Source organism: Cydia splendana, chromosome Z, assembly GCF_910591565.1.
Source record: "Cydia splendana chromosome Z, ilCydSple1.2, whole genome shotgun sequence".
NCBI lineage: Eukaryota > Metazoa > Arthropoda > Insecta > Lepidoptera > Tortricidae > Cydia > Cydia splendana.
The window spans coordinates 28,169,068-28,191,373 of record NC_085987.1 but is presented as its reverse complement, the minus strand read 5'-3'; the positions used below and the strand labels follow the sequence as shown (position 1 = coordinate 28,191,373).

The window sequence follows — 22,306 nt, the reverse complement described above, 5'->3', positions numbered from 1 at the left end:
TACCTAGTACCTACTTACTTAGTTCTACTTAGTTGAATGAGAGATTTTTTTTATTTGACGCATTTAATGACTTCTCGAAGCGCTCCCGAGCCGAGCTTTATACTGCAATAATGGTATTCATATGCCTATTCACTAATGATCTTGACCATCATTATTACCACACTTCCAGGCGCGGGCTCATCTCTCCTGGCCCAACCAAGCGCTGCCCTACAAAAGTTAGTTGGTTGCGGCGAATGGACTGGCGAAGGCTGCGGCGTGTCGGCTTTTGAACCGCCTCGGATAGACCCCGAGGCGCTCATGCGGAGCCCGGTGCTGTCGTTTGTGCTCGCCAACCGCAACCTGCACTCCTACAGGCAGAAAATGGATGCTGCCGTTAGAATAAACACTGTTAGACAATATGCGTTTGAGGTAAACATCAATCATCAATTGATGTGTGTGTTTTTTTTATTTCAGCAAGGTCAACGGGGGTAATTAATTGTAATTACTTAGTCAGGTCATAAGTTGTGTTACAATAGTACATTGTAGGAGAGGACGGAAAACCGCTAAAAGATGGGACGAGTGAGTTTGAGGGCCGACACGTCAGTGGAGGCCCTCAAATAATACGAGTCCATCTTTAGCGTTTCCGGCCGAGGCATTACATAGTGCTTTTCACGACTACTGCGAGGAAATAAGAAAACATTTGCATAACTATAAGTACTAGCCCGCGTTTTCTCTGGTAGCAAATTACTAGCCACTGCCTGTGCTATCTCTTGAATTTCGGTAGGCGTCAGCGTAAGAATATCATTTTCTTCACTAGAAGAACTCATTTTTATAGCGAGCGTAGATACGTGTTTCTTGTATTTTTTAGTCAAACACAATTTACATTATCCAATTCGGTACGTATTTTCCGATCCCGCCTTTTTTACTTTTTTTATCACTTTTAAGAGGCGTTTTTCTGCTGTTTGCTTCATACCGACTCTAAACTTAGAAGCGTTTTTGCTAAAAAACCACTAACAGCTACAATAGTAAAAAACGCCTTAAGCGTGAACTGAATGAACTGACAAAATGAATGAATGAATGGTTTTGACATTTCATTTTTTTTTTAAACAAGAAATTGGTCCTATTAATAACCTAATGTTATTTTTGAATGAAAAAGTTGCGCCAAAAAAGATCTTTTATTGATTTTTATGTTTTAAATGATACTCATTGCTGTAGCGAACCGTCACCAATGACAGATGATGATAACAATGAAACATTGTAGTAGTGGTGCTTCAGGTGCTACAGCTATTTCCTACTTTCCAGCTTGGTTTTAGACCATCTATTGCCACATTTCCGAACAGTGGCGTGAAAAGATTTTTACTGATAAAAAAGTTATAGGGACAGATCCCTTATTACCTATTCATATACTTATATGGGTGGAAAGCTTATGTAATGCTGAGTTACTTACAATATAATTAAACGAAATTTACTTGCTCAGTTTTGCATAATTCTATGTAATATTCAGAAAAAAGTCAAACATGCAAAAATACGCGGCATGTTCGAGGTGATTTTGAACCCTAATTATTTATATTTCTTTTTTACATGGTTGTATCTTCCATAAAATAAAAGCTTTTCTTCAGATATATAATTCATGTGTATTGAACTTTGAAAATTGCAACGGTACATCATGTTTTACCAAATCTACTCGTTGGATGGTAGTGAAAAATAAGCGTGTTGCTGAAAAGTATCCTAAGTTTGAAGGGTACTTCATTATGAAGTATATACTTGTCGGAAAACTAAAATAAGCAGATGATAAAATAACGTTCTAATAAAGTAGGTTCATATAAATAAATAAACAATTGTACCTATTTTATTAATGTGACACTGAGTTTTACTCCCTTTTGTGAAGTTCATATAAATTTTTTCTCAAAAATGGAAGGCAAAGTCGACTTTGCCGTTTAAAAAATAGGTCGCGAAGCGCGTAGTTTATGGTCAGTCAAAAATTAAAAAGTTAAAAACATTGCAGTCTCGATTTTGGGACTGCAATGTCGCATACAAATTCCATTATTTGTCGAGTTCCAAACTTTTTAAAAGTTGAAATGGCCATATCAAATGAAGGCACAGGCCCATTAAACAGCCAAACAGATGATTAGTACCGCGACTATTTAGCTGTCTCAAATAGGTTGGCGTATTTTCGGCAGAAAAATACACTTCTATTTTTGTATTAAAAAAATAAAAAGGCGGCAAAGCTAATTTTTTCAATTGTTTCTACTTTTTTCTGTGAAAATATATACGTAAGAACGTTGCTTTTGTAAAATATTTCTATGATATTTATATTTCTTGCACCATTTTTGAGAAAAGCACTATATATGACTCGGCTGGAAGGCTACTTGCTGGCTTCGGATTCAATTAAACGGACTCCCAAGGTCGTCCGTTTAAAACGAATCCTCAGCCTGCAAGTAGCTACTTCCGAGCCTCGACAATAATGTACTATTACTATATATCCAGTCGTGTATTTTCTTCTAACGTCACGTCAATCCCAAAGTAAACCAGTAGTAAAGAATCGCGATCTTACGCGACTCCTAAGGCTGTCCGTTTAAAACGAGTAATTCTCAGCCAGCAAGTAGCTACTTCCGAGCCTCGACAATTATGTACTATTGACTGCCAGTCTATCATGAACGTATTATTCCTACCTGTCTGTCAAACGCCCTTTGCGCAAATGGCGGTACACTTACCAGCTGATGCAATTGCCTGGTTGACCTTAATTAAACATATTTAAAGTAAAATGTAACCTATTAAATTTTACAGGCGTTAAATTGGCTACTGAGGTCTTCGACGCAGCCTACCTGCGTACACGACGTCATGTGGTGGTTTTGTACAGCTCTCGATAAATACGCTAGAATCGTTCCCCCGCCACTGGCGTTAGAAGATAATAAAGAGGTTAGTACTTTCGTTTCATGCGAGTAATCAGTTTTAATGTATACATACTTACATTCAATCTATTATATATTGTCGTAGTTATCATATTAAATTTGAAACTGTGAGTACCACGCTGAAATAAATTAGGTTTATAAATACTTATTATGTATATAGCTTAAACTATTCATGGTTGGTTGATTTGGCTTTATGATACACACATATTTGTTTTCACCACACCAACTGGTAAAGGCTCTCTTGATTGTTAAAAAACCGATAGCAAAGTTGCATTTTATTCACATGTGAGGCAAAGTAATATGAATTGACTGTTATTATTGTAATTAAATATTTATCGTTCGAATTCATCATTTAAAAGTCAATTCTACCAGCAAATATAAGAAAACAACTCAAAATTTGCATTTGTTTACTTTGCCTCACATGTGAATAAAATGCAACTTTGCTATCAGTTTTTGAAGTGTAAAGTAAACCTTTCCGAGCTGGCTCCAATTTCACCACGGTGACAGGTGCGACAATTGTAAAATTATTGTTGCTGACGTCACAGGCATCCATGGGCTACGGTTACCACTTACCATCGGGCGGGTCGTATTCCTGTTTGCCACCATCATTGTATTATTAAAAAAAACTTTATTATATCGGGAAAAAACAGATATTTCTTTTGCGCAGTTTCTGACAATTCTCAAGATTTAGAAGAATTGTAGGTAATTCTTGACAGGTAATGAGTTATATGTCGGAATTTCGTGACAATTGTAGTGTTTCTTGTGACAATTGTCATAAACTTAGCAAGAGAAATATCTGTTTTTTTTTCGATATAATACGTTTTTTTAAATAAAACAATGATGGTGGCAAACAGGAATACGGCCCGCCCGATGGTAAGCGGTAACCGTACCCATGGATGCCTGTGACGTCAGCAACAGTGATGTTTTACAATTGTCGCACCTGTCACCGTGGTGAAATTGGTACCTGGTGTGGTGAAAATAACTATTATTTACTGAGTATGAGGCTGAATGGAATTATCAGTTATAATATTCGTTGCATCAGGCCGGTGGCGCCGAGGTAACACGCACGGCGGCGGCGGCGGCGACGGCGTCGGCGTGCGCGCTGTGCCCGGGCGGGAGGGCGGCGCGCGGCGCGCGCGCTGCGCTCCACGGATTCCTGGGCTCGGTGAGCGCGCTCGCACCCGCGCTGCCGCCGGCCAGCGCCGCCTCTCTGCAGGCTGTGCGATGCTGGGCGCTGCACTACTCGCCGCATGACAGAGCGTTCCTACACAGGTGAAATTACTATTATACTTACTCTGATGTTTAACTGACCTGTTGTAACTTAACATAATCCGTTAACTAGTAATAAAAAAGTCGAATAAAAATTTAAAATTTAAAGAAAAGAAATTGTAGGATAATAACTAGCTTTATGTCCGTTTATTTTTATATGTAGTGTGCAGAAAATTCAATAATAGTACATTATTGTCGAGGCTCGGAAGTAGCTACTTGCAGGCTGAGGATTCGTTTTAAACGGACGACCTTGGGAGTCCGTTTAATTGAATCCGAAGCCAGCAAGTAGCCTTCCAGCCGAGTCATATATAGTGCTTTTCTCAAAAATGGTGCAAAAAATATAAATATCATAGAAATATTTTACAAAAGCAACTTTCTTACGTATATATTTTCACAGAAAAAAGTAGAAACAATTGAAAAAATTAGCTTTGCCGCCCATTTATTTTTTTAATAAAAAAATAGAAGTGTATTTTTCTGCCGAAAATACGCCAACCTATTTGAGACAGCTAAATAGTCGCGGTACTAATTATCTGTTTGGCTGTTTAATGGGCCTGTGCCTTCATTTGATATGGCCATTTCAACTTTTAAAAAGTTTGGAACTCGACAAATAATGGAATTTGTATGCAACATTGCAGTCCCAAAATCGAGACTGCAATGTTTTTAACTTTTTAATTTTTGACTGACCATAAACTACGCGCTTCGCAACCTATTTTTTAAACGGCAAAGTCGACTTTGCCGTCCATTTTTGAGAAAAAGTATCATATGCCCTGTTTATGCGCACATCTGTTAAATGTTTGTCTTGTGATCTCTTAATGCTGCTCGGAATCAGATCGCAAGTTTTTAGTGTGATCAGCAAGATATTGTCGCACTCTGAAGACGGAGTTTACGAAGAAGGCGTCCTCGGCGCTTTACACGAGAGCTTTCATAGCTATCTTCAGAAGGTATGCATCATCCTCAATCGCTCAAGCGATTAATTTTTCTTAACTACTCACGCTAATTGGATAGGTATACAATATTTTTTGAAAACTTCCATTTACTCTATCCGATGTTATATGTAATAACAATAACTATACTAATAAGTGTAATAATTTTGGCGTCAAATGTTTGTCTAATATTAGATGTATTAGAACCTTAAATTTTTACAGAGAAAGTGGGTTGAATATATGACAGCTAAGAGAAGCAGGCTGATATTGGTGTAACTAATGGTTGTTTTCCATCTTAAAAGGTACCTTATGGCAACTACATAGGGTATAGTTTGGTATGAAATACAAGCATAACAGTATAGTGCACCCCTTAAGAGCGCTCTTACAAGAAAAGTCGAAATAATGCAAAATTGATGATACTAGTCGACGAAATTCAGGACTTTGCGCTCATTATTAGAAACAATGAGTGCTTGTTCCAGTAAAAGCGTCTTCTTATCTTTATAAATATCGTTGTAAATATTAGAAAAAGGACTTATTAAATTAGTAATGATTTTTTTTCTGATGGTCGTTTCCGAAAAACCCCGTGAAGCACTGAATGGCGAGCTCTTATTTGGAAATGTTGAGAATTTTACTCTGCTAAACCTGGCTATTTTGTATTACTAATACCCTGTACTTTAGGCATATCAAACTATATTTTTCCTACATACCTTTGAGAAAGAGAAAATCAAAGTAAAACGAACTCGATTTTCTCTCCGAAACAAGTGTCAATTCCTACGAAAATCTACTTAATATCGAAGTCATTTTCATACTCAAGCAATCTGCAACGTTTGCTTATACTGTTGGTATACATTAGTGTTTATGAAATTCTACTATAATTTTTTGGCAATTTTTTGAAAACTACTCTATATTACCGATGACGCGCGCTGCGCCAGCTCAGTGCCGCGGCAGAGCTTGTAGAGGCAGGACGTGTGTCGGTCGGCTCCGCACATTTTCAACGGCGACGACGAGGTTTTTTATCATTGTGTGCGGCGGGCGCCGTGTAAAACGCTATACTGTGTGCGTGTAAACCGCAACGAGAGACTTTGATCCTAGCACTGTTTTTATAGTATTATAATTTATAATGGTACAGTTTAATAAACTACCGGACAGGATTAATAGTACATTATTGTCGAGGCTCGGAAGTAGCTACTTGCAGGCTGAGGATTCGTTTTAAACGGACGACCTTGGGAGTCCGTTTAATTGAATCCGAAGCCAGCAAGTAGCCTTCCAGCCGAGTCATATATAGTGCTTTTCTCAAAAATGGTGGAAGAAATATAAATATCATAGAAATATTTTACAAAAGCAACGTTGTTACGTATATATTTTCACAGAAGAAAGCCCTTGCCGCCTTTTTATTTTTTTAATAAAAAAATAGAAGTGTATTTTTCTGCCGAAAATACGCCAACCTATTTGAGACAACTAAATAGTCGCGGCACTAATCATCTGTTTGGCTGTTCAAAGGGCCTGTGCCTTCAATTGATATGGCCATTTCAACTTTTAAAAAGTTTGGATCTCGACAAATAATGGAATTTGTATGCGACATTGCAGTCCCAAAATCGAGACTGCAATGTTTTTAACTTTTTAATTTTTGACTGACCATAAACTAAGCGCTTCGCAACCTATTTTTTAGACGGCAAAGTCGACTTTGCCGTCCATTTTTGAGAAAAAATATTTGAAACGACCTGACATTCTATATGTATTTATTTGACTCAAGATAGTACTCAGGGTCTGATGATGGAGCCGGAAGGTGGTCACCGGTACCAATCAACCATGCAACTAAACCACTTCGTGTTTAGGCTCGTTTTATTCATCTCAACAAGATCTTTGACACAAGATAGTACTCAGGGTCTGATGATGGAGCCGGAAGGTGGTCACCGGTACCAATCAACCATGCAACTAAACCACTTCGTGTTTGGGCTCGTTTGATTCGGCTCAACAAGATCTTTGACTTAAGATAGTACTCAGGGTCTGATGATGGAGCCGGAAGGTGGTCACCAGTACCAATCAACAATGCAACTAAACCACTTCGTGTTTAGGCTCGTTTTATTCGTCTCAACAAGATCTTTGACTTAAGATAGTACTCAGGGTCTGATGATGGAGCCGGAAGGTGGTCACCGGTACCAATCAACCATGCAACTAAACCACTTCGTGTTTGGGCTCGTTTGATTCGTCTCAACAAGATCTTTGGCACAAGATAATACTCAGGGTCTGATGATGGAGCCGGAAGGTGGTCACCGGTACCAATCAACCATGCAACTAAACCACTTCGTGTTTAGGCTCGTTTGATTCATCTCAACAAGATCTTTGACACAAGATAGTACTCAGGGTCTGATGATGGAGCCGGAAGGTGGTCACCGGTACCAATCAACCATGCAACTAAACCACTTCGTGTTTGGGCTCGTTTGATTCGGCTCAACAAGATCTTTGACTTAAGATAGTACTCAGGGTCTGATGATGGAGCCGGAAGGTGGTCACCGGTACCAATCAACCATGCAACTAAACCACTTCGTGTTTGGGCTCGTTTGATTCGTCTCAACAAGATCTTTGGCACAAGATAATACTCAGGGTCTGATGATGGAGCCGGAAGGTGGTCACCGGTACCAATCAACCATGCAACTAAACCACTTCGTGTTTAGGCTCGTTTGATTCGTCTCAACAAGATCTTTGACACAAGATAGTGCTCAGGGTCTGATGATGGAGCCGGCAGGTGGTCACCGGTACCAATCAACCATGCCACTAAACCACTTCGTGTTTAGGCTCGTTTTATTCGTTTCTATAAGATCTTTGACACAAGATAGTACTCAGGGTCTGATGTTGGAGCCGGAAGGTGGTCACCGGTACCAATCAACCATGCAACTAAACCACTTCGTGTTTAGGCTCGTTTGATTCGTCTCAACAAGACCTTGGACACAAGATAGTACTCAGGATCTGATGATGGAGCTGGAAGGTGGCCACGGGTACCAGTCTACCATGTAACTGAACCACTTCGTGTTTGGGCTCGTTTGATTTGTCGCAACAAGATCTTTGACCCAAGGTAGTACTGAGGGTCTGATGATGGATCCGGAAGGTGGTGACCGGTACCAATCAACCATGCAACTAAACCACTTCGTGTTTGGCTTCGTTCGATTTGTCGCAACAAGATCTTTGACACAAGTTAGTACTCAGGGTCTGATGATGGAGCTGGACTGTGGCCACGGGTACCAGTCTACCATGTAACTGAACCACTTCGTGTTTGGGCTCGTTTGATTCGTCGCAATAAGATGTTTGACATAAGATACTACTCAGGGTCTGATGATGGAGCTGATGATGATAGACAGGTACCCGTCGCCACCTTCGCGCTCCATCGTCAGACCCTGAGTACTACCTTGTGTCAAAGATCTTGTTGAGATGAATAAAACGTGCCTAAACACGAAGTGGTTTAGTTGAATGGTTGATTGGTACCGGTGACCACCTTCCGGCTCCAACATCAGACCCTGAGTACTATCTTGTGTCAAAGATCTTGTTGAAACGAATAAAACGAGCCTAAACACGAAGTGGTTTAGTTGCATGGTTGATTGGTACCGGTGACCACCTTCCAGCTCCATCATCAGACTCTGAGTATCACCTAGTGTCAAAGATCTTGTTGAGACGAATCAAACGATCCTAAACACGATGTGGTTTAGTTGCATGGTTGATTGGTAATGGTACCTTCCAGCTCCATTATCAGACCCTGAGTACTGTCTTGTGTCAAAGATCTTGTTGAGACGAATCAAACGAGCCCAAACACGAAGTTGTTTAGTTACATGATAGACTGGTACCCGCGGCCACCTTCCAGCTCCATCATCAGACCCTGTGTATCTTCAGTGTCAAAGATCTTGTTGAGACGAATCAAACGAGCCTAATCATGTTACTACATGGTTGATTGGTATCCGTGACCACCTTAATCATCATCAGATCCTCAGTACCAGTTCGTTTTTAAACCCTCGTTGATACAAACTTTACAACCTATAGGTACCAAATGCAATGACGAAACATGTAAATAAGCGAGTAGGTACCTATAATTTCTTTCGAATATTACTCGATGGCGATTACCTTCATAAGTACGAGTATGGGGCTATTCATAAATTACGTCGTTTCAAATGGGAGGAGTGGGGGGGGGGGGGGGTCTGGACATCGGATGATGGTAACATGACGTAGGAGGAAACAGATTCATCCGAAGCTTGATTTTTGGATGATTTGAGGGGTGGGGGGGGGGGGGGGGGTCAAAAATCGTCAAAAATAGATGACGTAATTTATGAACAGCCCCTATGTACATTTGCACTGCATTTAGTATTTTCGTACTTACCAAATAACAGTTTTAGAACTTTAAAAGTTAAGTACAGTTAGTGTTGTTATGGTTGATTTCAATATGCTTCGCGAAGGATCAAGAATGTTTAATCCATCATTGTAGTGCGAGTGTGGTAGAAGGGATCGGCATACTGAGCTCGCACGGCCTGCCGCAGCGCGTAAAATACCTAAACTCGCTCAACGCCGAAATGTAATAGCGCTCTTAATAATCCTTGCAGGATAACTTTGTATGGAGTTGCGGCGACGTGACAGGCTGGTGTGACGTGAGCGTGTCGTCGCGGCAGGGCATGGCGGGCGCGCTCACCGACGGCAGCACCGAGACCTTCTGGGAGTCGGGCGACGAGGACCGCAACAAGGCCAAGTGGGTGCAGGTGGCGCTGCCCGCGCCCGCGCCCGCGCCGCCCGACCGCCCCTACATCGTCTGCCTGCATGTTGACAATACCAGGGACACCGTGGTATGATCACGACACATTATACATATTTATTTATTTATATGAGCCTAGAGTGTCCCACTGCTGGGCAAAGGCCTCCCTCCTCCCTTTCCACGTATCCGGGTTTTACCCGTCTCCCACCAGTTCCTATCAAAGGCGTCAAGGTTTTTGGTTTTTAGAAGTTTACATTTTTGGAAGTAATTGAGTCTATGGAAGTTATAATATTTTCTTTGGCGTTCGTCGATATACGATTGATTGATTGATTGTCATCTTGGTTTGGCCCCCAGAACGTAAGCGCTAGTGTTTAACTGCGATTATGTATAATTACAATTGGATAAAATGAAAATGTACGAAACTGTCATTTGGTTAATAGTTATGCATTTTTGTTCGCAGAATAAAACCTTGTTAGTATCGTTCCTGTATAGCGGTGGATCTAGCGAACTGTTTCACATGCAAGATATGGAAATGGATTCCAAGTCGGCTGCATGGCTTTGTTATACGTTGCCGCGTAAGTAAAGAGCAACTCCTTTACATAATCCTAACACTATCTTGTGTAATATCGATATGTATGTATCTTCTTCTTCTTCCTCGCGTTATCCCGGCATTTTGCCACGGCTCATGGGAGCCTGGGGTCCGCTTGACAACTAATCCCATGATTTGACGTAGGCACTAGTTTTTACGAAAGCGACTGCCAGCTGACCTTCCAACCTAGAGGGGAAACTAGGCCTTATTGGGATTAGTCCGGTTTCCTCACGATGTTTGCCTTCACCGAAAAGCAACTGGTAAATATCAAATCATAATTCGTACATAAATTCCGAAAAATTCATTGGTACGAGCCGGGGTTTGAACTCGCGACCTCCGGATTGAAAGTCGCACGCTCTAACCGCTAGGCCAAGGCCACCAGCGCTTTTTAGGGTTCCGTACCCAAAGGGTAAAACGGGACCCTATTACTAAGACTCCGCTGTCCGTCCGTCCGTCTGTCACCAGGCTGTATCTCGTGATCTGTGATAGCTAGACAGCTGAAATTTTCACAGATGATGTATTTCTGTTGCCGCGATAACAACAAATACTAAAAAGTACGGAACCCTCGGTGGGCGAGTCCAACTCGCACTTGTCCGGTTTTTTTTATTTACAGTGTTTAACATTATAACTTTGCCGTGCTTTTTAAATTACAAGTTTTAATGCAGTCATGCATGTTGTCAGGCGCGTCCAGCGGCGGCGTGCGTGTGCGCTGCGAGCTGCGCGGGCCGGAGGCGGCGGTACGCGTGCGGCAGCTGCGCGTGCTGGGTGCGCCTGCCCCCGCGCCCGCGCCGCCTGCATCGCCCGCCGCGGTCCTGCACGCGCTCGCAGAGGCCGACACGCTGCGCGTCTTCAGACTTCTTACCTCACAGGTTCACTATACCTATCGCAATGCAACTGTATAACATTAGTACATTATTGTCGAGGCTCGGAAGTAGCTACTTGCAGGCTGAGGATTCGTTTTAAACGGACGACCTTGGGAGTCCGTTTAATTGAATCCGAAGCCAGCAAGTAGCCTTCCAGCCGAGTCATATATAGTGCTTTTCTCAAAAATGGTGCAAGAAATATAAATATCATAGAAATATTTTACAAAAGCAACGTTCTTACGTATATATTTTCACAGAAAAAAGTAGAAACAATTGAAAAAATTAGCTTTGCCGCCTTTTTATTTTTTTTATAAAAAAATAGAAGCGTATTTTTCTGCCGAAAATACGCCAACCTATTTGAGACAGCTAAATAGTCGCGGTACTAATTATCTGTTTGGCTGTTTAATGGGCCTGTGCCTTCATTTGATATGGCCATTTCAACTTTTAAAAAGTTTGGAACTCGACAAATAATGGAATTTGTATGCAACATTGCAGTCCCAAAATCGAGACTGCAATGTTTTTAACTTTTTAATTTTTGGCTGACCATAAACTACGCGCTTCGCGACCTATTTTTTAAACGGCAAAGTCGACTTTGCCGTCCATTTTTGAGAAAAGTAAATTACTGTCTCAAGGCAGCTAATGTTGATGGCGCTGAACGGCTCTGTACATATGCGATAACTATGGTTGTCAAAAAATTACGTTTGGCACAGATAGACGATAGACGATAGACCAGTTTCTTTGACTAGTTGACTGTCATAATTGGGATCACGATATTTTATTAGCAGTTATTTAAGCTGGATTCCAGTAACATTAGCGATCCCTTACTATGCGCCAGTTGGACCAACCCCAATTGTCGGACTGATCAACGTCACTCAGCAGTGAACTGTGAACCTTGCATTTGAGAATCTCACCTGATGATAAGTGTCGATGCAGTCTAAGATAGAACATGCTTACCTTAAAGATTATACACGCTCGTTTTAAAAAGATCAAGTTATAGTGGATTGGTAATCGATTTGCAGCAAGTGAGTTCCGCTTCTTAGGCGTTCGCATAATAAAGCTGGATGCGTAGCGTTTAGTGCGAATCAGTGGCAGAGTAACGTAAGTCCGCGTCTAGTCCCACCGTGGCAGAACGGAGATGGGGGGATTAGAACATGGGGAACTTCCCATGCAATAAAATTTTGGAAAAGTTTTAACGGTGACAGATGGTTTGGAGCAATCTACCTTTACTGAGCGCCGTTTTGTACAGGTGTTCGGTAAACTACTGGAGTGGGAGCAGAGCAGCAGCGAGGCGGGCGGCGAGGCGCCGGCGGCCGAGGAGGCGCTCGCCGACGACAGCGACCTGCGCGAGCACGTCGTCGGCATCCTCTTCGCCGGACACAAGCTCACCTCACTACAGCGTCAGGTGAACCATGCCCACCTACCATCCTCGACACTCTTCCTCTATAACACTTATTATTCTGTATACCTACATTTCAGTAGGAAGATATGAGTTTATGATATTATTTACGAATGGGTTGTCTACAGGTTGTCCCCTGATATTATTAATTTGGATATAAATAGGCAATAATAAGAGGTTTTACTTCTCATGCTTGTTAAGTTCTTCTTTGTGTCGTATGAAGGCAGTATAAAGTAGCTAGTGCATTTAGTAAAATTATAGTATTATCAATAGAGTCCAAAACCTGCCATATAACAATTGGACACGGTGGTGCGACTCGAAATTAAATATAAGTCATATGCTTAAATGTGTAATATTTCAGTATACTTACCTCACAATAGAAATGAAAATGCTCGACCAAATTCATGAAACTTTTGTCAGTTTTGTTATCTCCAATAGAATTTACCTGCATGCGGCCGGGTGATCGAATGCGCTGTTACATAAATTTTAACCTTAATATTATCACGATAGTTGCTTTTTAAACGACATTGTTGCTTCAGAGTCTTCAGACACGTGCCGAAGATGGGAGCTCACCACTCTGCATTAAAGAAACAAAGGCTTTGTTTAACAGATTAAGGTTTAAGTCCAAAAAATCACCTCAGAAAATGTCAACCAGGTATACATTACTATGATTGTTTGTGTGTACGCAGGTGATGGCGCACATAGTGTGCGCCATCGGGTGCGAGGCAGCCCGCGCGCGCGACGACTGGGAGACGGCTCTGCTGTGCGCCGAGGCGGAGAGCGCGGGGGACGCGCCCCAGCCGCACCACCACCAGGACAACTACTGCTTCGAGATGCTCTCTCTGGTCTGCCTCCATACCATATAGTCGGCTATTCTTGCATGAACGATATTCCGTGTGTTATAACATCAGAAAGAGAAATCATAAGTGAACACGTTGCGCATACACGTTTAGCGCTTGAGAAGTATCGATGTCTGCGTCTGTCTATTTGCACTAGGCAGTCATAAGCGCAGGACTTTTAGGTGCACTATATTCGCCTACTCGAAATAGTTACTTCAACACTGAGCCGAACGCTTATCACAACACGTTATCAAAGTGAGCCGCGGCAAAATGCCGGGACAACGCTAGGAGGATGTTGATTACAGTTACTTCAAGAGCGTACTGGCCTAAGTACGTGCGTGACTTTATTTGTTGGGAACTATATGTGTTTATGACGTGTGTGTAGGGTTCGAGGATCTAGCATTGAATCACGGACTCAATCAATAACAACAATAATGATATCAGTGAAGAATATTAACAGTGTTATTTGATTGCAGCTTCTTGCTTTGAGCGGAAGTGCCGTTGGGCGTGCTCATCTCGCTCAACGAACGGAGCTGCTTTCGGACTTGCTTTCGCTTCTACACACCGGCAGTGAAAGAGTTCAAAGACAAGTAAGCACTTACATTAATTATACAAATATTTACTATTTTTAGCATATAACGTCAATATATGACGAGTCGTATAATAAACTGTACATCTCTGTTTCAGGTTATATCTTTATTAAGGAGAATTATTATAGAAATACCGCCACAGAAAATGTTAGCAGCTGTAAACTACGGCAACGATTTAACAGCAAGGTATTTAATATTCTCAGTTTCTGTATCTACTAGACTTAATCTGTGTAGTTTATTACATTGTATTTATATCACTCGTATCTAATATATTTCGTACTCTAGCGGCCCACCATGCAATATAAAATATCAGTGTAGTATGAATCAGAATTGAAATAGGACTAAATTGGTTTTGTTTTAAAATCAAATGAAACAAAACAAATACAAGTCTGTTCCAGTGAAGAATGCTTTCATTGAGTTAAGTAGTACTGTAAGATAAAAACAGTTTTTCAAATTTTGCATGAGCGACCGTAGTGTATAGATGTAGACATTTTATTTATAGGTCATGATTTTATTGTAGGGTGACACTGGTAGAGCACCTGGTGTGCTACCTGGGCAAGGCGATCACGCTGCAGGTGAAGGTGAAGGGTGCGGCGGGTGCGGCGGGCGCGGCGGGCGCGGCGGGCGCGGCCACGCTGGGCGGCAGCGTGGCGCCCGCGCCGCAGGTGCCGTGGTTCATGCGCGGCGACACCACCAAGAAGCACGCGCACCTAGTCGCTAAGCTGCTAACTGACATGGCTGAGGTTTATACTTTTACTAATTGGACCTTTCCTTTGCAATGTTTAGTACAACCACCAATAATTAATGAGGCATAGTATATTTAGCCATTAATAAATCAGAAACTCAAACGTACTAATCATATTTTAGGTTTAGGTCTTTCATGGCGTGCCCCGTACGTTAGAGCCACGTTTATCTGCGTAATTACACTAATTACTATTGGACAGAGCGAGGTGATTTTACATGTTGGGTTTTTATTTAAATTTCCTTTGAATTGAAGAGCAACTGTCCAAGCAGTTAAATCAGTCTTAGAGTCTCGACTAAGCCCGCCGTCAAACACACCTAAATTAAGTTAATAAACGGTCTCTTGCTTCGTTTGAGGGCATCATAGATCGGTCAAATCTTACAATAAAAAAACAATGCGTGATGTAGTTCTGTATTTTTTGCATATTGTTTGGAGTCCTTGGAGGAATGTGGGACTATGTTTTGCAAGCAAAAACAAGTTGTGCTGTCTGCGTAATTTTCGAAAACCTGCAAAAAATTCGGACTTCTTTCTATAGTTTTATTATAAAACTATGGATTTTTGGTCCAAACTTGCGATACAATGTTGAAAGTATATTCAATTTGGAACAATTTAAGTCCATAAACAGCGCCGTATGTCAAATAGTTCTTGAGATATGGGGCTTAAAAAAAGGGTATTTTTTTCCTTGAATGAATTTTTTCGTTTTTCCTATATTTTAAGACAAATATCGGCACAAACGCTCATGCTATGAGGTAAATTGCAATAAACAAAGTTGTAGCTAATTTAATTACCTTTCATTTAAGTGTAAGAAAGGGTCAGTAAGTCTTACAGTTCTCTAGGTATCGTAAAAAAAAAGAAATTGTTATAATGAGGAAGGCAACTAATGTATTGTTTAAGGCTGCGGTCGGCAACCTTCGGCCCGCGGGCCGCATGCGGCTCGCGAAACTGTCACTTGCGGCCCGAGAGGCGCCTTGGCTATTTTGTATGTAATAGTGACAAACGACAATGTCTCATAAAGTCATAAATATTAACAAAGTACGGCCCGCGTCACCTCCGTTAACTAAACTAAACTAAACTAACGTTGGCTGCTAAAAGGTTGCCGACCGCTGGTTTAAGGCATAGTCGAAATCCCTACAAAAGGCAGTACCATCGACGAGAACGCAATCTACGATTAGCTTTTACCGGTTTTCCCTGATAGCAGCAGCGCGATGGCGGAGATCAACCATTTTTAAAATGCAGCCCCCCCTTAAGGACTTCATTCATTCAGTAATGAAATCAAGATACCATCTGTAGTTTTGCTTGTTTCTCGGCCCCACTTTTTGGTTGTAGCCATAGATCCCACGATGCCCATTCTGATTTAAGAATTTGTTATGGTTACCACGCCAATTACCGTGAACTATCGTCAAAGTCGTATCAAAACAATTTCAAAACAATAACAAATTGTTAAATCGGAATCGGCATCGTGGGATCTATGGCTACAACCAATTATATTTCCTAGCTTCATTCTTAGCGATTTGTTTACATATTGTAGCTGAGCTCCACATCACAGCCTTGCACGGATATTTAAAGTAGGGAGATTTTAAAATCCCCTACTGGCAACACTCAACAACACCCTGCACCGTACCCCTGGTCCGATCTTCACATTCTGTGCTTCCGTGCTCATAGCCTTCGCACGTCGCAAGATTTTAAATAAATTATTTCAAGAACTGTTATTAACCATGTCGAAACGAAAAAGTTGTGAAAGCAATGACAGTATCAAAAGGAAGATTGCATTACTGGAATTACAATTACTGCGAAATTCCAAGCGAAAAAGAATAGTTTATTCTGATCATGAAAATGAAGGTGAGTTTATTTCTTTTATTGTTCCTTATTTGATAAAACGCCAGACATTTCAAGCATTAACAAAAATAAATCGGTTTAAAATACAACGCAATCTTGTGTCAACCTACCCTCAAAAAATATTTTTTTCTTTTTATATTCTAGAAGTATTAGGTGACGCACCAAAATCAGAAATCAAAATGGGAAAACCGACACATAAAGATTTAGCATCGAGATGGCAAGAAATCCTAGATAAAGGATTAGTCAAAGAGACGAAAGATAAATTAACCGAAGCCTATCTTATTCCTGAAAATTGTGATTTACTAGTTGCGCCATTGTTGAATCCTGAGGTAAAGGCAGCATTAGCGGATAATTTGGTGAAACGAGACAACGCTATTATGGCAAAACCAAATCAGGTTGCATAGCAATTGCGGCTCTGAATCAAGCAGCCGAGTTGATAATTGCTAAAGAACAACACACCAAGATTTTGAAGCCAATTAGCGACGCGTGCAGGCTTTTATGTGACAGCCATTGTTCGGATACGAAAACAAGGCGTGGATTCGTCATTTCAGCGATTAATCCTGATATGAAGGATGTGCTTAGCGAAACCAAGCGCAACAAGTTTTTGTTTGGAGACAATGTATCAGAAAAATTAAAATCTGCAAAAACAATAAAACTGTCTGGAGCCGACCTTAAACAAGCAAAAAATTATCCTTCTAACAAATTTCATATAAACAACTTCGTAAAAGCGAATCGCAACAACGGAAATAATCGTTTAAACTGGAAGACGATGCCTCGGAAGATAATACCGAAAGCAGGCTACTACTACGGGAGGAGTCGCCAGTCACAACGCAGCGAACCGCGTCACGGCTCTCAACGAAGGGGGACAGCGGAGCGACCAGCGGCCTGGAGGAGCAGGAGACGATAGATGTAGAGGTAGCCTATGCCGGTCGTCTTAAATATTTTTTGCCACAGTGGGAACAAATTACTGACGATGAGACCGTTTTGTCGTGGTTGCAAGGATATAAGATTCCTTTTACTTGTACACCTTCTCGTCCTGATGCTCCAAGCGTGTACCCGAAGTCAGAGATTGAGCATACTGAATTTTCAAATGCAATAACTTCGTTGTTAAATATGCAAGCTATCTCAGAATGTAATCACGTAGATAACGAATTTTTATCAAACATATTTCTCGTGCCTAAACCAAATGGCGACAAAAGGTTTATATTAAATTTAAAACGTTTGAATAAATTTATAAAACCTCAACATTTTAAAATGGGGGATTATAGGACAGCCTCAAAACTAATAACCAAAAATTGTTTCATGGCATCAATTGATTTGAAAGACGCTTATTTTTTAATCCCAGTCCATGAAGATCATAACGGTTTCTTCGGTTTAAATATAATAACACATTATATAAATTTAATGTATTGCCTTTTGGTTTATGCACAGCACCATATGTTTTCACAAAACTGCTTAAACCTGTAATTGAAAACTTGAGATCAAATGGTTATATGTTGGTAATTTACCTGGACGATATACTTTGTTTTGGTAGAACTTATTTAGAATGTCAGCAAAATATCACATTTACTAAAAATTTGCTTCAAAAACTTGGGTTCATAATTAATGTAGATAAAAGTTGTTTAATACCGAAACAGCAATGCAAATTCTTAGGTTTTATATTTGATTCGGTCAATATGACACTTAGTCTCCCTGAGAATAAAAAATCTAAAATATTTGATCAATTAATTAAATTTAAATCACTTACGAAATGCAAATTACGCGACTTTGCCGCATTTATCGGACTTTTAACATCTGCCTGTCCAGCCGTCCAATATGGATGGCTGTACACTAAACAATTTGAAAGGCATAAATATCTTTGTCTTTTAGAAAACCCTAATTATGATCAAATAATTTCATTGCCTAGTAAATTTAAGAATTATTTTAATTGGTGGATTGACAACATAGGCTCCAACAATCCTTTTAAATTTAATAAATTTAGATTAGAGATATTTTCAGATGCTTCTTCAAGCGGGTTTGGGGCATTTTGTAATGGTCAGGAAGTTCACGGTTTTTGGAAAGAAAATGAAAAAGATATGCATATAAATAGCTTAGAATGAATAGCAGCATTTTTAGGTTTGAAAACCTTTGCAAAACATGTGTTAAATTGTGAATTGTTACTAAGGATTGATAATGTTACTGCTATTTCTTGTATCAATCGTATGGGGAGCATCAATACCCACACTTAAATCGCATATCTCGTGACATATGGCAATGGTGCGAAGACAGAAAAATAATACTGTTTGCGTCATACATAAATACTCATGATAATATAGAGGCAGACCATCTTTCGCGTAAACAGTTTACTGATACCGAATGGGAGTTGTGTGATGAGGCTTTTCAAGTGATTGTAAATACTTATGGCAATCCTACAATAGATTTGTTTGCAAGTCGTAGTAACGCTAAGTGCTCCAGGTACGTGTCATGGAAGAATGACCCGGAAGCCTGGGCAGTAGATGCATTTACAATCACATGGAAAAATACGTTCTTTTACGCATTTCCACCTTTTTCCATCATATTAAAAACCTTACAAAAATTATATTAGATAAAGCCGTAGGAATTTTAGTTGTGCCATATTGGCCTACTCAGCCGTGGTTCCCAGTGTTGCGAAAAATTGCCATTTCCAATTTTATACAATTTGAACCAAATTCTAACTTTTTAAAATCTCCTTTCAGATTGTCCCACAACTTGAACAAGACCCTTACATTGGTTGCCGTGAAATTGTCCGGAAATCGTTATCACAAAAATCATTAAATGATAAATCTATAGAGATTATAATGTCATCACTTTCAGAAAAAACTTACAAGCAATATGATAGTTGCTTAAGAAATTGGTTAAATTACTGTAAAAATCATGGTATTGATTATCTTAAACCAACTATTCCCGATATAATACATTTTTTAGCATTTATTTATGAAAATGGTGCTCAATATGGCACAATAAATTCGCATAAGTCCGCAGTCTCTTTATTGATAGGTACGTCAGATCTTAGAAACGAGCGAATTAAAAGATTCATGAAAGGAGTATTTCGTCTTAGACCAACGGCCCCAAAATATGATTTATCGTGGTATTGTTTTACGTTATTTGTCTAATAAATGGCCCAATGATTCACTTGATTTAGAAAGCTTATCAAAAAAGTTGTCAACATTATTGGCACTCGTAACAGCACATAGAGTGCAAACTTTAACTTTGATTAAATTAAATAATATTAATATTGTAGAGAATGCAGAGGTCTTAATTAAGATACCAGATCCAATAAAAACATCTCGGTTAAATTCAACACAACCTTTATTAAAATTGCCATTTTTTGATCAAAATCCGAGTATATGTCCAGCGAGATGTTTGATTTCTTATATTAATAAAACAGGTCTTTGCGATCAGGCGATCATAATAACTTATTCATAAGTTATAGGAAACCTTACTCAAAATTATCGTCCCAGCGTTTAAGCCATTGGATTAAAGATACACTAAAACAAAGTGGTTTAGATACTGCCATATTTGGTACACATAGTACCAGGCATGCGGCTACATCCAAAGCCAATTCTCTCGGCGTACGTTTAGATGGGTTACGTTAAACCGCGGGTTGGAGTGCGTCATCCTCCGTGTTTGCCAGATTCTATAATCGGGAAATTGTAATCGATCACAAAAATCAATTTGCTCAAGCAATTCTTTCCTGCACCAACATACCACTTTACATTGATTAATAAATTTAATAATGTTAAATGTGAATAAGTTAGACCCTTTTCGTTTCGTAATAAAATTTTAAAATAATTTTCTTGTTTTTTAGTCTTAATATTTTTCTCTCAACATCCTACAATATGTAAACAAATCGCTAACAATGAAGCTAGGAAATATAATTAATGATCAAACGAACTTACCTGTACGTGAAGTTCGATCATAATTATATGAGTAGCTTCATTCGACGCGATTAATAATAACCCTCCCAAATATCCCTTCCCTACAAAAAAAAAAAATGAAGATCGGACCAGGGGTACGGTGCAGGGTGTTGTTGAGTGTTGCCAGTAGGGGATTTTAAAATCTCCCTACTTTAAATATCCGTGCAAGGCTGTGATGTGGAGCTCAGCTACAATATGTAAACAAATCGCGTCGAATGAAGCTACTCATATAATTATGATCGAACTTCACGTACAGGTAAATTCGTTTGATCATTAAAAAGTGGGGCCGAGAAACAAGCCAAACTACAGATGGTATCTTGATTGCATTACTGAATGAATGAAGTGCTTCAGAGGTGAGTGCATTTTAAAAATGGTTGATCTCTGACATTGCTCTGCTGCTATCGGGGAATACCGGTAAAAATAATCGTAGATTGCATTCTCGACGATGATACTCCCTTTTGAAGGGATTTTGACAATGCCTTATACAATACATTAGTTGCCTTCCCCATTATAGCAATTTCATTTTTTACGATAACTAGAGATCTGTAAGACTTACTGACCCTTTCTTACACTTAAATGAAAGGTAATTAAATTTGCTACAACTTTGTTCATTGCAATATACCTCATAGCATGAGCGTTTGTGCCGATATTTGTCTTAAAATATAGCAAATCCGAAAAAAATCATTCAAGGAAAAACATACCCTTTTTTTAAGGCCCATATCTCAAGAACTATTTGACATACGGCGCTGTTTATGGACTTAAATTGTTCCAAATTGAATATACTTTCAACATTGTATCGCAAGTTTGGACCAAAAGCCCATAGTTTTATAATAAAACTGTAAAATCTGAAAAAAGTCCAACACTTTTGCAGTTTTTCACAAATTACGCAGAGAGCACAACTTTTTTTGCTTGCAAAACATAGTTTCACATTCCTCCAAGGACTCCAAACACCATACAAAAAATGCAGAACTACATCACGCATTGTTTTTTTAGGAGATTTTTTTTGTAAGATTTGACTGATGTATCAAACATATTTTAAGAAGTGTACCGACACCGACGTCCCGCCACGGTCCAAAATACTAGATTATAAAACGTTCGGCGAGTGAAACCTGGTCACTTGTAGTGTTATAATAATGTACATTGCTTGGTACAGGGCAAGCTGTCGGCAGCGTGGGGCACGGAGACGCGCAGCGCACTGGCGGCGCTGGCGGGCGCCGTGGCGCAAGTGACAGAGCCCGAGCGCCACCCGTCACGCTGCGTGCTGGCGCCCACGCTCTGGATGGCGCTCGCGGCGCTCTGTGTCTGTGACCAGTCGCATCTCGACATGTATGTGCTATATCTATTCCTCAAATTACAATGCTTTTATCAAAATTACCACACGCCGTCAATTATATCGGGTACCAGTGTTTCTAGTTCCAAGAAACCAGTGGCACTTTTACTTTAATAATGGTTAGTTAAGCAGAGACGCTTTCCATTTAGATTTTCGTACATTGACCCCTTGATTGATTGCGTTTTGCTATCTCCATTGCACGCGCAAAATTATATGTATTGCTGTCCCGTCCATGATGCCGGTTGTTAATGTCACTGTGCGAACTTGGCAGCAATATAATTATGCACGTGCAATAGAGATAGCAACAGGCGGGTCAATGTACGAATGAAAAACGTCTCCTCTTTACTTAAAACATCTGACGCCGATAAAAAGGC

The 22,306-nt window shown here is 40.1% G+C and overlaps 1 protein-coding gene across 1 annotated transcript in view; it reads left to right on the top strand.

The window, feature by feature from the left end:
* The window catches only part of LOC134804967 (E3 ubiquitin-protein ligase MYCBP2), a 128,708-nt gene that overhangs the window by 97,491 nt on the left and 8,911 nt on the right, over window positions 1-22,306 (top strand). Inside the window, exons 54-66 of the mRNA XM_063778259.1 lie at window positions 170-408; window positions 2,767-2,898; window positions 3,934-4,163; window positions 4,990-5,101; window positions 9,667-9,903; window positions 10,273-10,387; window positions 11,083-11,270; window positions 12,511-12,666; window positions 13,350-13,505; window positions 13,976-14,089; window positions 14,187-14,275; window positions 14,610-14,832; window positions 21,756-21,928. Of these exons, the coding sequence (XP_063634329.1) occupies window positions 170-408; window positions 2,767-2,898; window positions 3,934-4,163; window positions 4,990-5,101; window positions 9,667-9,903; window positions 10,273-10,387; window positions 11,083-11,270; window positions 12,511-12,666; window positions 13,350-13,505; window positions 13,976-14,089; window positions 14,187-14,275; window positions 14,610-14,832; window positions 21,756-21,928 (2,164 nt within the window). The remainder of the gene's footprint in view (window positions 1-169; window positions 409-2,766; window positions 2,899-3,933; window positions 4,164-4,989; window positions 5,102-9,666; window positions 9,904-10,272; window positions 10,388-11,082; window positions 11,271-12,510; window positions 12,667-13,349; window positions 13,506-13,975; window positions 14,090-14,186; window positions 14,276-14,609; window positions 14,833-21,755; window positions 21,929-22,306) is intronic.